The 15,821-nt window shown below is 45.9% G+C and overlaps 1 protein-coding gene across 2 annotated transcripts in view; it reads right to left on the minus strand.

The window, feature by feature from the left end:
- The window catches only part of LOC121576995 (vesicular glutamate transporter 3-like), a 42,873-nt gene extending 33,445 nt beyond the window's left edge, over nt 1-9,428 (minus strand). For both annotated transcript variants that reach the window (XM_041890665.2, XM_041890664.2), the window contains exons 1-2: nt 9,166-9,428; nt 2,359-2,611 (exon numbers count right to left, since the gene is read on the minus strand). In XM_041890665.2, the coding sequence (XP_041746599.1) occupies nt 2,359-2,611; nt 9,166-9,266 (354 nt within the window). In that variant the 5' untranslated portion in view covers nt 9,267-9,428. The remainder of the gene's footprint in view (nt 1-2,358; nt 2,612-9,165) is intronic.
- Nucleotides 9,429-15,821: the final 6,393 nt, after the last annotated feature.

The raw sequence follows: 15,821 nt of genomic DNA on the forward strand, positions 1-15,821 counted from the left end.
AGAAAAAAATAAGCAAACGTTTGGTGTTTGCCAAAAGGCATGTGGGAGACTCCCCAAACATATGGAAGAAGGTACTCTGGTCAGATGAGACTAAAATTGAGCTTTTTGGCCATCAAGGAAAATGCTATGTCTGGCGCAAACCCAAAACCTCTCATCACCCCGAGAACCCCATCCTCACATGTTTGTGAGAGTCTCACCTTTGCACATAGGGGTCATTAGTGTGTAGCACAAATGGTTTGGACGCTACAGACCAGTGGAGGCTCCTCAGAAGAGGAAGGGGAGGACCATCCTCCTCAGTGAATTTCATAAAAACATTAAAAAAGTTATCCTTTTTAGATAAAACCATACTAAATATATTCACATGTCACCAAATAATTAATTAAAACACACTGTTTTGCAATCAAGGTCTACAGTAGCCTCAACAGCACTCTGTAGGGGAGCACCATGGTGTAGCCGGAGGACAGCTAGCGTCCGTCCTCCTCTGGGTATATTGACTTCAATACAAAACCTAGGAGGCTCATGGTTCTCACCCCCTTCCATAGACTTACACAGTAATTATGACAACTTCTGGAGGACGTCCTCCAACCTATCAGAGCTCTTGCAGCATGAACTGACATATTGACCACCCAATCAAAGGATCAGAGAATGAATTTAGTGCTGAAAGCATAAGCTACAGCTAGCTAGCACTGCAGTGCATAAAATGTGGTGAGTAGTTGACTCAAAGAGAGAAAAAGACAATAGTTTAACAGTTTTTCACTTTCACTTACTTAGCTAGCGAGTGCAGCTAGCTAGTATAGCCTACTCAAACACCTGGCTCAAACAGAGAAGAATACTATGTTAGCTAGCTGGCTATGGCTATCCAACACTGGAACTCTTCCAAGTCATGGTAAGCTTTTGGTTTGATTAATTTATTGCCACCAGGGCCCGTTGGTGTAACTGCTAAACTGCTTGCTGACTGTACACTGTACTGCATGATTGTAGCGGGTTTACTAATGCGTTAGTTCTAGTAGCCACTCCTGAGTGGTGTAGTGGTCTAAGGCACTGCATCGCAGTGCTAGCTGTGACACTATAGATCCTGGTTCGAATCCAGGCTCTGTTGTAGCCGGCCGCGACCGGGAGACCCATGGGGCGGCGCACAATTGGCCCAGTGTCGTCCAGGGTAGGGGAGGGAATGGCCGGCAGGGATGTAGCTCAGTTGGTAGAGCATGGCGTTTGCAACGCCAGGGTTGTGAGTTCGTTTCCCACGGGGGACCAGTATGAAAAATAACATAATGTATGCACTCACAAACTGTAAGTCGCTCTGGAGAAGAGTGTCTGCTAAATGACTAAAATGTAGCTATGTTGATTATGACATTAGCTAATATGGTGACAACAATGTAGGCTGTGTGTAGTGGTTATTATATTAAGGTTTTTTCGCCTGTTCACAGACAGCTGATGTGTTGTACACTGAAACCACAAGCGAAGGGAAAAAGTGAGAGGAGAGTGCATAGATGCGAGAAGGAATTATACAACGCTCAAAGGGATCATGCTGTTTGTAAGTGGCTGCTATGAATGTGAACTGTGTTTGCGTGTGATCAGGGGTGTATTCATTCTGCCGATTCTGCCGGAACGAAACAGGGATAAACACATGAATTTGTCCAATAGAAACTCTCATTTGCAACTGTTAGGCTAATGAATACCCACTAGATCATCCAGATGCAGGCAAGAGTGTGCAAGGCGGTATTGAATGTGTCAATGTCTGTCACCTTGATTACTCAAATTTCTCTCAACCTGTGCACCTACGTTGTAAACTTTCATTCATAGACTAGGTCATACTAGTAGCCAGAACTTATCGATGTTACACTGACCTGAGTGAATGGAATATGAATGACAGTCATCCAATATGCTGTAATAGAATAAGGCCATGCTCATGAAAAAAAGAAATCGTCCTCCCTCATCTTAAACAGCACCGACCGCCACTGCTGTGCATGCATATTTCTCTCCCTGTGCGGCACGGGCAATTTGAATGCACCTCGAGATGAATATTGTTTTTTCACATAAATGCGACAGGCTGAACAATTGAATAGGTAACCTATTCTACGATGGGGTTGTCTGATTTGGCTGAAGCTTACTCGTGTTTTAAATGTGGACCACAATATTTCATGAGAAAATTCAAATAACCAAAGCAGGTACCAGGCTCTCATTTGGATCATAGGTGCCGCCCCGACTCAATTTAACCACTGCCTCTACCTGCCTACCTCCTGCTGCTTCATTGCCCTAATGACTGCTACAAAGTTTATAATTTTTTCACACTCCACAATGCACACCTCAATCTATGGAGTCTTTGTTATGTCATTGATATCTTTCTTTCTCTCTCACCTGGAGTACAGGTGTCCCATTGATGTAGACCGTGTTGTTGTTGACCATCTCCACGATGGCCACCCCCAGGTTGCAGCGGATGCCAAAGGAGATGCAGAAGCCCAGGCCGCTGAGGATGGCGATGATGTAGCGCTTGGGCAGGCCGCAGCACCCACAGTCAAACAGAGGGGCACTGTGGCGAGGGGCCACCGGTTCCCCGTCCTCTGTCAGCTCCATCTGGTCTTCCTCGTCCGCATTGGTGCCATCGATTTTCCTGTAAAACAAAACATGGAAGTTGAGACAGATACCCAGCAAACAGTCAACCTTCCTACAATGTTCGACAGGATGACATTGGTAAGTGATTAATTGGTGACGTTGTACCCATAGGAGAACCCTTTTGATTCCAGGTAGAACCCTTTTTGGTTTCAGAACCATTTTGGGTTCCATGTAGAACCCTCTGTGGAAATAGTTCTACATGGAACCCAAAAGGGTACTACCTGGAACCAAAAAGGGTTCCTCAAAGGGTTCTCCTATGGGGACAGCTGAAGAAAACTTTTAGGTTCTAGATAGCACCTTTTTTTCTAAGAGTGACCTACAAACAAGTATGCTGTATACAAGTATTTGTATACCTGATTCCCTTGAATTACACTTTACGTTAAATCTACTATGTATTTAAAACAGTCTTTAAAAGATAGAAAGACCATTCCTGATCTTACCCTTTTTGTCTTCAATACTATTATTTCATTTTTTTTTAACTGAGGAAGGAGAGGAGACTCCCAACCGCCCACTCCCCATGAGAGGTCACAAGGTGAAACCAGGATGCAGTTCTGAAAAGGTCACTCTGCATCTGATATTTGGCTCCCCTTCCCCCCACTACTGTACACCTGTTCCAATACCCAACATCCCCTTAGCAGGAATTGCTTTCATCTAGCCATCTCAGATCTCCACCTGAGTTCCTCTCTCTGGGCAGAAATTATAATGGGGTTCAAGGGGTCTGTTTTTATCATGCATTTGGTCTCCCTTGCACATACATCCACTGTTATTGAATGGCATATCCTAAGTATATACAGTGCCAGTCAAAAGTTTGGACACACCTACTCATTCAAGGGTTTTTCTCAATTGTTACTATTTTCTACATTGTACAATAATAGTGAAGACATCAAAACTATAAAATAACACATATGGAATCATGTAGTAACCAAAAAAGTGTTAAACAAATCAAAATATATTTTAGTAGACACCCTTTGCCTTGATGACAGCTTTGCACACTCTTGGCATTCTCTCAACCAGCTTCATGAGGAATGCTTTTCCAACAGTCTTGAAGGAGTTCCCACATATGCTGAGCACTTGTTGGCTGCTTTTCCTTCACTCTGCGGTCCAACTCATCCCAAACCATCTCAATTGGGTTGAGGTTGGGTGATTGTGGAGGCCAGGTCATCTGATGCAGCACTCCATCACCCTCCTTCTTGGTCAAATAGTCATTACACAGCCTGGAGGTGTGTTGGGTCATTATCCTGTTGAAAAACAAATGATAGTCCCACTAAGTGCAAACCAGATGGGATGGCGTATCGCTGCAGAGTTCTGTGGTATTGTGCCTTGAATTCTAAATAAATCACTGACAGTGTCACCAGCAAATCACCCCCACACCATCACAACTTCTCCTCCATGCTTCTCAATGGGAACCACACATGCGGACATCATCCGTTCACCTACTCTGCGTCTCACAAAGACACGGCGGTTGGAACCAAAAATCTCAAATTTGGACTCATCAGACAAAAGGACAGATTTCCACCGGTCTTATTTCCATTGCTCAAGTTTCTTGGCCCAAGCAAGTATTTTCTTCTCATTGCTGTCCCTTAGTAGTGGTTTCTTTGCAGCAATTTGACCATGAAGGCCTGATTCACGCAGTCTCCTCTGAACAGTTGATGTTGCGATGTATCTGTGACTTGAACTCTGTGAATAATTTATTTGGGCTGGAATCTGAGGTGCAGTTAACTCTAATGAACTTATCCTCTGCAGCAGAGGTAACTCTGGGTCTTCCTTTCCTGTGGCGGTCCTCGTGAGAGCCAGTTTCATCATAGCGCTTGATGGTTTTTGTGACTTCACTTAAATAAATGTTCTTGACATTTTCCAGATTGACTGACCTTCATGTCTTCAAGTAATGATGGACTGTCGTTTCTCTTTTCTTATGTGAGCTGTTCTTGCCATAATATGGACTTGGTCTTTTACCAAATAGGGTTATCTTTTGTATACCCCCCCTACCTTGTCACAACACAACTGATTGGCTCAAATTCTTAAGAAGGAAAGAAATTCCACAAATTAACTTTTAACAAGGCATTCCAGGTGACTACCTCATGAAGCTGGTTGAGAGAATGCCAAGAGTGTGCAAAGCTGTCATCAAGGCAAAGGGTGGCTGTATGTTTTCAATCCATCTAATATGGACAGCTGTAGTGATTCACAGGGGAATACGGTCAGTATTTGAAGCGTCATCCCATTCGTCACAAATGGACTGAATGTAAACATAAGTATTTTTGTGTTACATTGGTGTGTGGAGTTCATTTTTACAGAACCACCCTCAGTGAGGTTGGAAACAATATGATGCATATGTTTGTCAGGGGAAATGGAAAGAGAGCCTGTGACGCGCCTTCCACTTTTGGACGTTAACAAGGTGACACTCCATCTTAACTCCTTATTCACATTAACTTGGTCTGTTGAACAGTGCTGAAGAGAACCTCCCCCGACATTTTTTTCTCACCAGGACCAGAAAGAAAGAAACAGGGCTCAGGCGTCTGCTACGTTAGGTTAGTACAGCACAATCCCAATGGTTGACAGTGTAATAGATATCCTCAGCACTCCTCCTGGCAGCTTACAGACAGAGTGTTTGATGGACAGGTGGGCAAACTGTAGAGAGTCTTGCAAACTCATTTACATTTTACATTTTTAGTCATTTAGCAGATGCTCTTATCCAGAGCGACATACAGGAGCAATTAGGGTTAAGTGCTACATTTGCACACACTGTATATATATTTTCTGTTGTATTTTTTTACTTTATGTTTTTTTACCCCATATGTAACTCTGTGTTGTTGTTTTTATCGCACTGCTTTGCTTTATCTTGGCCAGGTCGCAGTTGTAAATGAGAACTTGTTCTCAACTGGCTTACCTGGTTAAATAAAGGTGAAATAAAAAATAAAATAAAAAGTGCCTTGCTCAAGGGCACATCGACAGATTTTTCACCTAGTCGGCTTGGGGATTAGAACCAGCAACCTTTCGGTTACTGGCACTACGCTCTTAACCACTAAGCTACCTGTTGTCACGTCTCCTCCCGTTGCTCCCCTCCGGCGCTCTGATTCGCCGGTCTACTGAGCCACCGGTCTGAGCGCACCACCTCGGCAACACCGGAATGGAAACCCAACGCACCCTAATCACCTCCAGCGCACCTGCACCTCATCTCATCACCACCCCTATTTAGCCCTGGACTGTTCAGTATTGTGTTGTGTGTGATTGTTAAGCGTTGTGTCGTTTACTCTCTCTTTGTTATTCTCTTTCTCATTATTAAGTCAACCTTGACCTTGTTTATTCCTACGTCTGCGTCCTGCCTCTTCAGTACTCATCACACCCGTCCAACTGATTCGTTCTGGCGCCGGCTCGGCCCTCATCCCAACTCACCCCTGCCTTCTCCATCCCCAATCCATCATCCCCAACTCACCCCTGCCTCCTTCATCCCTCTTCCCCAACTCACCCCTGTCATCCCCAATCCCATCCCTCTTTCCAAACTCACCCCTGTCATCCCCAGTCCCATCCCTCTTCCCCAACTCACCCTGGTCAACCCCAGTCCCATCCCTCTTTCCAAACTCACCCCTGCCTTCTCCAGTCCCATCCCTCTTCCCCAACTCACCCCTGTCATCCCCAGTCCCATCCCGCTTCCCCAACTCACCCCTGTCATCACCAGTCCCATCCCTCTTCCCCAACTCACCCCTGTCATCCCCAGTCCCATCCCTCTTCCCCAACTCACCCCTGTCATCCCCAGTCCCATCCCTCTTTCCAAACTCACCCCTGCCTTCTCCAGTCTCATCCCTCTTTCCAAACTCACCCCTGCCTTCTCCAGTCTCATCCCTCTTTCCAAACTCACCCCTGCCTTCTCCAGTCCCATCCCTCTTCCCCAACTCACCCCTGTCATCCCCAGTCCCATCCCTCTTCCCCAACTCACCCCTGTCATCCCCAGTCCCATCCCTCTTCCCCAACTCACCCCTGTCATCCCCAGTCCCATCCCTCTTCCCCAACTCACCCCTGTCATCCCCAGTCCCATCCCTCTTCCCCAACTCACCCCTGTCATCCCCAGTCCCATCCCTCTTCCCCAACTCACCCCTGTCATCCCCAGTCCCATCCCTCTTCCCCAACTCACCCCTGTCATCCCCAGTCCCATCCCTCTTCCCCAACTCACCCCTGTCATCCCCAGTCCCATCCCTCTTCTCCAACTCACCCCTGTCATCCCCAGTCCCATCCCTCTTCCCCAACTCACCCCTGTCATCCCCAGTCCCATCCCTCTTCTCCAACTCACCCCTGTCATCACCAGTCCCATCCCTCTTCCCCAACTCACCCCTGTCATCCCCAGTCCCATCCCTCTTCCCCAACTCACCCCTGTCATCCCCAGTCCCATCCCTCTTCCCCAACTCACCCCTGTCATCCCCAGTCCCATCCCTCTTCCCCAACTCACCCCTGTCATCCCCAGTCCCATCCCTCTTCCCCAACTCACCCCTGTCATCCCCAGTCCCATCCCTCTTCCCCAACTCACCCCTGTCATCCCCAGTCCCATCCCTCTTTCCAAACTCACCCCTGTCATCCCCAGTCCCATCCCTCTTTCCAAACTCACATATCCTGCTCTCCACTATCTAAAATAGACTGGACAATGCTATGTGAATGGTTGATCATTATCAGAGGAAAGAAATCACACTTGTCTTGTTTTCTTTTTTATATACATTTTTTAAATCCTCAAGTAGGCCAAAATTACGTCATCCTGTCTGCATTAGGTCCATGACGTCATTACGTCTATGAAGTTCTATGACTGTTGAGTGGTCAGTTAGTTGAGTGTTTGTTGTTCAATGTCATTATTACCCAACCTTTTTTGTACCAACGACAGCTTACAATTCAAGAAGCAATTCAGAATGGACTAAAACTGTGTCAGTTCACTGACAGACTGGTCAGCAACATCCTAGAGAGACCGTATTAAGAAAACCATGCCATTCCCATAGATCTTAGTATTTTGGCCAATAAATGAAGTCTGAGTGAAGTATGGCCTCATAGGAAATATAATGTTGCTTTGGTGTCAAGCTATTACTGTGTTATTACCAGTTATTACCAGCACACTTCTTTGGTAGAAATTACCTGTAGAATATATATGTATGTATATAGATAACTCAATGAATAATGTAGTCTGTCCCAGCGCAATCTCGATTACCTTCTTTTGAAAACAAATCTGGTTACATCCAAAAATGTGATTGCGCCTAATGATTTATTATACTCAGGCTTAATTTCTCTTTTCCTCTCTTGGTCTCTCTGGATTCACCTGCTAGTATTGATTTTACCAGTTTGGTTGGATTGCATTTTCCCACGGCATGGATCCTTGTGGACTTTGATGAAACATTTCACTTTGCCTTTTCCCCGTGTTTGTATAGTGTTTAAAATAAAACTGATATAAAATAGAAAGTAAGCTGACAACGTCATTCATTTTACACAAATGTAATGATGACACGTTTTCATTGTACTGATATTACAACCTTAATATAAATTATAATCGCTTGTTGGATAAATACAGCATGTCCAGTTCACTTTTTTTCTTTATATCATTTCAACTGAATCTATTTCAGACTGCACAGTGAACACTGGCTCTTAACATGCAATAATTCCCTTTCACAGGAAATTGCCCACTTACTTGGTTTATCTCTTTTAAGACAACAATCCACCTCATATGTGGAAGTTCCATATTCATCATCCTCCCCTTGTGAAATATGTATCAGATATGAAATATGCATCATAATGATAAAACCTGTGATTACATCACTGGCATTGCCTGGCAAGCAAAACCATTAAATATTTAGTTATCTCTGAGATCTCTGGGTACAGTACATGGTGAGCTTAATGTTCTGCATCCAAGGTTCTTCAATCCTCCTGGTTTCCACCACTGGCTTTGTTCATAGTTCTTATAATTTTGAGCAAATGATCTGAGTTTGGGATTATAGCACTGCAATCGTTTACCAGTGGATATAGAGATGTTTTATGCTAGCCTATAGGACTAGAATTTGGATTAGAATATTGAACAAGCTATATAAAGATCCTAAAATAAAATAAGATAACTAAGATAAAATACCTAACAGTACTGAGAAATAAATTATATATACTTATGAAATTATCTGATCTATTGCTTCAAGTAGATAGCAAACCTGCACTGTGCCGTTTTCACCCCATTGAGTCCAAATCAAATCAAATTGTATTGGTCACATGTACTTGTTTAGCAGATGTTATTGCGGGTGTAGCGAAATGCTTGTGCTTCTAGCTCCGACAGTGCAGTAATATCTATCAAGTAATAACTAACAATTTCACAACATATACCCAATACACACAAATCTAAGTAAGGAATGGAATTAAGAATATATACTGTACATATATGGACGAGCGATGTCAGAGCGGCATGGACTAAGACACAGTAGAATAGTATAGAATACAGGTAGAATAGTATAGAATACTATCACACACATATCTCAGTCAGAGAGCAGACTTTCACACCCATTCAATGCCAGTTCTCCCATCACTTCCAGACAGTCCCAGACTCACCTTTGCAGGTTCCCCAGGCTGTCTCCTACTATATTCTTCACCTCCTCCTTCCCTGGTTTCAGAATCTGCTCCTTCAGCCCCGCAAACCCCCCGAAAGGCATCTTCCTCTGCTTCTCCCTGTCCTTCTCCCTCTCTTTATTATACAGGAGTATGTATCTCCCCCTCTCTATTGCGCGCTTTTCTCTGGGAAAGACAAAAAAGATCTGCTAGATGTGGTTGCTCATTCCTCCTGAGTTTTTAGGCACAAAGGGGCTTGCTCCGCCTTTGTGTGGTGCCACGGGTCCCTCAGACGTTCCTCAGATGTGAGATGGGCTTCTGCTGTCTGCTCCTCTCTGGCGTGATCAGACTGGGAGACAAGGGGATGATGGGCAAAGTGAGGATGGGCTAGGTGGAGGTGAAAGGTGATTGTGTTGAGGCTAAGGGTGCGTCAGATGAACTCCTCAAGGTCCAAGGCACCAGATACAGCTCCTAGCATGGCATAGGTCAGCTCACCTCCAGAAGGTCCGGTGGAAAGAGAGATACAGGGAAGGAGGGAGTGCGAGAGAGATAGTGAAAGAGTACACCTCAGTATCTTGGCATGGTGAGCTGTGTGTGGGTGGGTACAGCTGGACTGAACAGCCCCCTTTGCTTTCCTCTCTTTCTGATAGCTCCACCACCCATTGCGAAGAGGGTCTGGGGTACCTGTCTGCTTCCTAAAGCCCACCCGCTGTTCCCTCATTAGCTCCCCGGCCCTCTAGCCCCACCTTTTTTCATCTGATATCAACCCAGTGGATGAATGATTACATTCAGAGAGACAAGAGCAGCATGACTGCTGTGGTGTAAGATGTGCGCAGGTGAAACATAAGACTCAACTATCATCAGGTTCGCGGTACACCACTCCCATTCTTTGCCAGCATTTCCTTAGGACTATCATTTGGATTAGCTGTCAGCAGCAACAGAGCTAGCTACCCATGAGCTATTCAGACAGATATACACTTACCTGATTGCGCATCTATTCACAGTCACACCAAATTACACCTTTATGGGGGTTTCCCATAACTAAATGCTTATTTAACTGGTACAGGCAAGCCCCACAACCCAATCTTTGTCCAGTGTGACTCTCTTTATTTGCCAGGTCATTAAATATGCATGGGGTTTTAAAAATTCCGATGTAGAAATTTTAAAAATGAATCAGTAGACTGTCGGGTGGTGCAACGAGCTCTCAGGCTCTGTTTTACTGATGGGTTGCTCCAGAGTGATGGCCTGGGGCAGTGCTGCTACTTCACTAGTCTGTGAGCTCCATAAATAAACGGTGGATCCGGCTCCCGAGTGGGCTCTCTCTTAATAAATAAGGCCCTTCATGCCAGAAATATAACAGGCCAGTTGTCAGTGTAACATGAAGCCTGTTTCCTTTCTCTGTAGGCATGTACAGGAAATGCATGTATTGTACTATGTATATGTTAATACTCACACTGTGTGTGTGTGTGTGTGTTGTAAAAATGCCCTGCACACACTCTTTCTGCAAGGACCCACTTTCCAGACCCTCCAGGGGATGAGGGAATGAGGGAATTCTGGATTTTGTTTTCTTTGAGGTGGAGATGATACTCTGGTAGTGTAACTCAATATGTCGATGGAGATGCTATCTGGGATGACATGATAAGTTGGTTGTGGTTTCATGTGATGGTTCTTTGATTGGGCCCTAAAACTAGGGCCCGGAGCGTGGTCTCACGTCGGATAAAGTAACAACTCTTAATGTCTGAATTAATGTTCATTTGAGACGCGTCACGTTAAAATTATGCCACCTTTCGGAGACAATGGGGCCCGGAGTGTACATTCAACTCCATGAGGGTTCTTCTCAATACACTTTCAGGAAAAGTCTTGCCTACCATCTAGTGGTTAGAAGGAGGTACAGGCCCCGACCAAGTTGTGGTACATACTGAAGGATTTATAAACTCTTTTAAAGGGTGCTGTAATGCAAAGTGGTACTCCATTTTCTCAAAGCAATATTGCCTCACCTCTTCTTTGTCAATAATTCCAGAATGAACAGAGAAGCTGAAGGAGGAAGGAAATAATGTATCATGTTGTACACTACACTGTTGTGTGTGTGTGTGTGTGTGTGTGTGTGTGTGTGTGTGTGAATCTATTGAATTTGATAGTAGCCTACGTCTGTCTATTTCCATGTTATAGCCTCAGCCCACCATTCAAGATTACTTAAATTTAAATACATCAAAACATATGCTGGATGAATGTGGAGGGGCTTGGAGCTGTCGTTGGTGTGTCATGGACAGTCATGGCTTTGCACTGCCATTATAGCTACTGTAGACCAACGCCTCGCTGTTAAATATACTCATACGGAAAACAAATCTATTATAATATATGTACATATATGCAGGGTAATTCAAAAATATATTTACATGAACATAATATATTTAGGAAATGTATAACTTGAGCACATCAATATATTTACAAATATACACAACCAGTCAAAAGTTTGGACACACCTACTCATTCAAGGGTTTTCTATATTTGCACTATTTTTTATATTGTAGAATAATAGTGAAGATATCAAAACTATGAAATAACACATATGAAATCATGTAGTAACCAAAAAAGTGTTAAAGTAATCAAAATATATTTTATATTTGAGATTCTTCAAATAGCCACCCTTTGACTTGATGACAGCTTTTCACAATCTTGGCATTCTCTCAACCAGCTTCATGAGGTAGTCATCTGGAATGCATTTCAATTAACAGGTGTGCCTTCTTAAAAGTTAATTTGTGGAATTTCTTTCCTTCTTAATGCATTTGAGCCAATCAGTTGTGTTGTGACAAGGTAGGGGGGGTATACAGATGATAGTTCTATTTGGTAAAAGACCAAGTCCATATTATGGCAAGAATAGCTCAAATAAGAAAAGAGAAAAGACAGTCCATCATTAAATCAAATCAAATCAAATTGTATTTGTCACATGCGTCGAACACAACAGGTGTAGACCTTACAGTGAAATGCTTACTTACAAGCCCTTAACCCACAATGCAGTTTTAAGAAAGAATACCAAAAAGAATCACACAAAAAAATACAATATAAAATAATATGAAATGAAAATAACAAATAATTAAAGAGCAGCACTAAAAACAACAATAGCGAGGCTATGTACAGGGGTACCGGTACCGAGTCAATGTGCGGGAGCACCGATTAGTCTAGGTAATTTAGGTAATATGTACATGTAGGAAGAGTTATTAAAGTGACTATGCATAGATAATAAACAGAGAATAGCAGCAGCGTAAAGGGGGGGTCAATGCAAATAGTGTGGGTAGCCATTTTATTAGATTTTCAGGATTCTTATGGCTTGGGGGTAGAAGCTGTTTAGAAGCCTCTTGGACCTAGACTTGGCGCTCTGGTACCGCTTGCCGTGCGGTAGCAGAGAGAACAGCCTATGACTAGGGTGGCTGGAGTCTTTAGACAATTTTTAGGGCCCTCTGACACCGCCTGGTATAGAGGTCCTGGATGGCAGGAAGCTTGGCCCCGGTGATGTACTGGACCGTACGCACTACCCTCTGTAGTGCCTTGCGGTCAGACGCCGAGCAGTTGCCATACCAGGCAGTGATGCAACCAGTCAGCCTGCTCTCAATGGTGCAGCTGTAGAAGTGTCACGCCCTGGCTCTGGGGACTCTTTAATGTTGAGCCAGGGTCTTAGTTCCTATGTTTAGTTGTTCCTTGTTTTCTGTCTAGATCGTTTAGATCTATGTTGGCCAGGGTGGTTCCCGATCAGAGGCAGCTGTTGCTCGTTGTCTCTGATTGGGACCCATACTTAGGCAGCCTGTTTTGCACAGTTGATGGTGGGATCTTGTTCTGTATAGGTTTGTGTTGGTGAACCTTTAGACTTCACGTATCGTTTTGTTGTTTTGTTGTTAGTGTAAAGTACTCATTAAAAGATGTACGCCTATCACGCTGTGCCTTGGTCTGCCTCTAATAACGATCGTGACAGAAGATCCCACCAAAACAGGACCAAGCAGCGTGTTCAGGAACAAACGCCGGGTAAGGAACAGAAGGTTACTCTAGTCCAGTCCGGCCTGTTACTGTTATTTTATTTTACTTCTGCTCTTTTTTTTCTCAACACTTTTTTTGTTGTTGTTTTATTTAAAAAAATAAATGCACTGTTGGTTAAGGGCTGTAAGTAAGCATTTCACTGTAATGTCTGCACCTGTTGTATTCGGTGCATGTGACCAATAAAATTTGATTTGATTTGAATTGGATGTCCTCCTCGGTTGGGGGAAGATCACCGAGGAGGAGGCCGTCCGCTACCAGAGGGCGATGAGGGAGGATGCCCAGGCAGGAGAGGAGAAGCGGCGCCAACCGGGCCGTCGTCGGACAGGCGAGAGGCAACCCCAAGAAATGTTTTAGGGGAGGCACACGGCATGGACGACGGGGATGCTGGAGGCAGCTACAGGACGTATCGGCGGATTAGGAGAGGAGGCCACCAGGTTTGGGGGGCTGGAAGGGAGGTTGGCGGAGCCTAGAGGTAGAGCAGAGCCAACTCCCCGTACTCAGGCTAGGCAGCGTGAGACTGGGCAGGTTCCGAGTTATGCGGAGCTGCGTACTGTGCCGCGAGTGGTCCGGCACAGTCCTGTACGTCCTGTGCTAGCACCACGCACGTGTCGTGCTAAGGTGGGCATGCAGCCAGGACGGAGTGTGCCGGCTCAACGCTCGTGGCCTCCAGTACCCCTCCTCGGTCCCGGATATCCTGCGCCAGTGCCACGTGCTGTAGTGCCAGTACGAGTGCACAGCCCTGTATGTCCTGTGCTGATGCCTCACACAGAGTGTGTAGAAATAGGCATTCAGCCAGGACGGGTTTTGTCAGCTCTTCGCTCCAGGCCTCCAGTCCGTCTCCACAGTCCAGTCCGGCCTGTTCCTGTCCCTCGCACCAAGCCTGTGGTGTGCGTCGCCAGCCCGGCCCGGCCTGTTCCTGCTCCTCGCACCAAGCCTGTGGTGCGCGTCGCCAGCCTGGTCCGGCCCGTTCCTGCTCCCCGCACCAAGCCAGTGGTGCGCGTCGCCAGCCCGGTTCGGCCTGTGCCTGCTCCCCGCACCAAGCCAGTGGTGCGCGTCGTCAGCCCGGTCCGTTCCCGCTCCCCGCACCAAGCCAGTGGTGCGCGTCGTCAGTCCGGCACGGTCCGTGCCTGTTCCACCTGTGCCTGGTCCGGCACTGGTCAGCTGCTCCAGCAGGGCCAGACCACGAGGGCGAGAGAGAGAGTGGTGGTCACGCCCGGAGCCGGATCCGCCCGGCCCACCCGGTCCCTCCCCTGTGGTGTTTGGTTGGCGTGGTCGCAGTCCGCGCCTTTGGGGGTGCTGTCACGCCCTGGCTCTGGGGACTCTTTAATGTTGAGCCAGGGTCTTAGTTCCTATGTTTAGTTGTTCCTTGTTTTCTGTCTAGATCGTTTAGATCTGTGTTGGCCAGGGTGGTTCCCGATCAGAGGCAGCTGTTGCTCGTTGTCTCTGATTGGGACCCATACTTAGGCAGCCTGTTTTGCACAGTTGATGGTGGAATCTTGTTCTGTGTAGGTTTGTGTTGGTGAACCTTTTGACTTCACGTATCGTTTTGTTGTTTTGTTGTTAGTGTAAAGTACTCATTAAAAGATGTACGACTATCACGCTGCGCCTTGGTCTGCCTCTAATAACGATCGTGACAAGAAGCTTTTGAGGATCTGAGGACCCATGCCAAATCTTTTCAGTCTCCTTAGGGAGAATATGTTTTGTTGTGCCCTCTTCACGACTGTCTTGGTGTGCTTGGACCATGTTAGTTTGTTGGTGATGTGGACACCAAGGAACTTGAAGCTCTCAACCTGCTCCACTACAGCCCTGTCGATGAGAATGGGGCGTGCTCGGTCCTCTTCTTTTTCCTGTAGTCCACAATCATCTCCTTTGTCTTGATCACGTTGAGGGAGAGGTTGTTGTCCTGGCACCACACGGCCAGGTCTCTGACCTCCTCCCTATAGGCTGTCTCGTCGTTGTCGGTGATCAGGCATACCATTGTTGTGTCATCGGCAAACTTAATTAAGGTTTTGGAGTCGTGCCTGGCCATGCAGTCATGAGTGAACAGGGAGTACAGAAGGGGACTGAACACGCACCCCTGAGGGGCCCACGTGTTGAGGATCAGCGTGGCGGATGTGTTGTTACCTACCCTTACCACATGGGGGCGGCCCGTCAGGAAGTCCAGGATCCAGTTGCAGAGGGAGGTGTTTAGTCCCAGGGTCCTTAGCTTAGTGATGAGCTTTGAGGGCACTATGGTGTTGAAAGCTGAGCTGTAGTCAATGAATAGCATTCTCACATAGGTGTTCCTTTTGTCCAGGTGTGAAAGGGCAGTGTGGAGCGCAATAAAGATTGCATCATCTGTGGATCTGTTGGGGCGGTATGCAAATTGGAGTGGGTCTAGGGTTTCTGGGATAATGGTGTTGATGTGAGCCATGACCAGCCTTTCAAAGCACTTCATGGCTACAGACGTGAGTGCCACGGGTCGGTAGTCATTTAGGCAGGTTACATTAGTGTTCTTAGGCACAGGGACTATGGTGGTCTGCTTGAAACATGTTGGTATTACAGACTCAGGGAAAGGTTGAAAATGTCAGTGAAGACACTTGCCAGTTGGTCAACGCATGCTCGGAGTACACGTCCTGGTAATCCGTCTG

Source organism: Coregonus clupeaformis, chromosome 11, assembly GCF_020615455.1.
Source record: "Coregonus clupeaformis isolate EN_2021a chromosome 11, ASM2061545v1, whole genome shotgun sequence".
NCBI classification, from domain to species: Eukaryota; Metazoa; Chordata; class Actinopteri; order Salmoniformes; family Salmonidae; genus Coregonus; species Coregonus clupeaformis.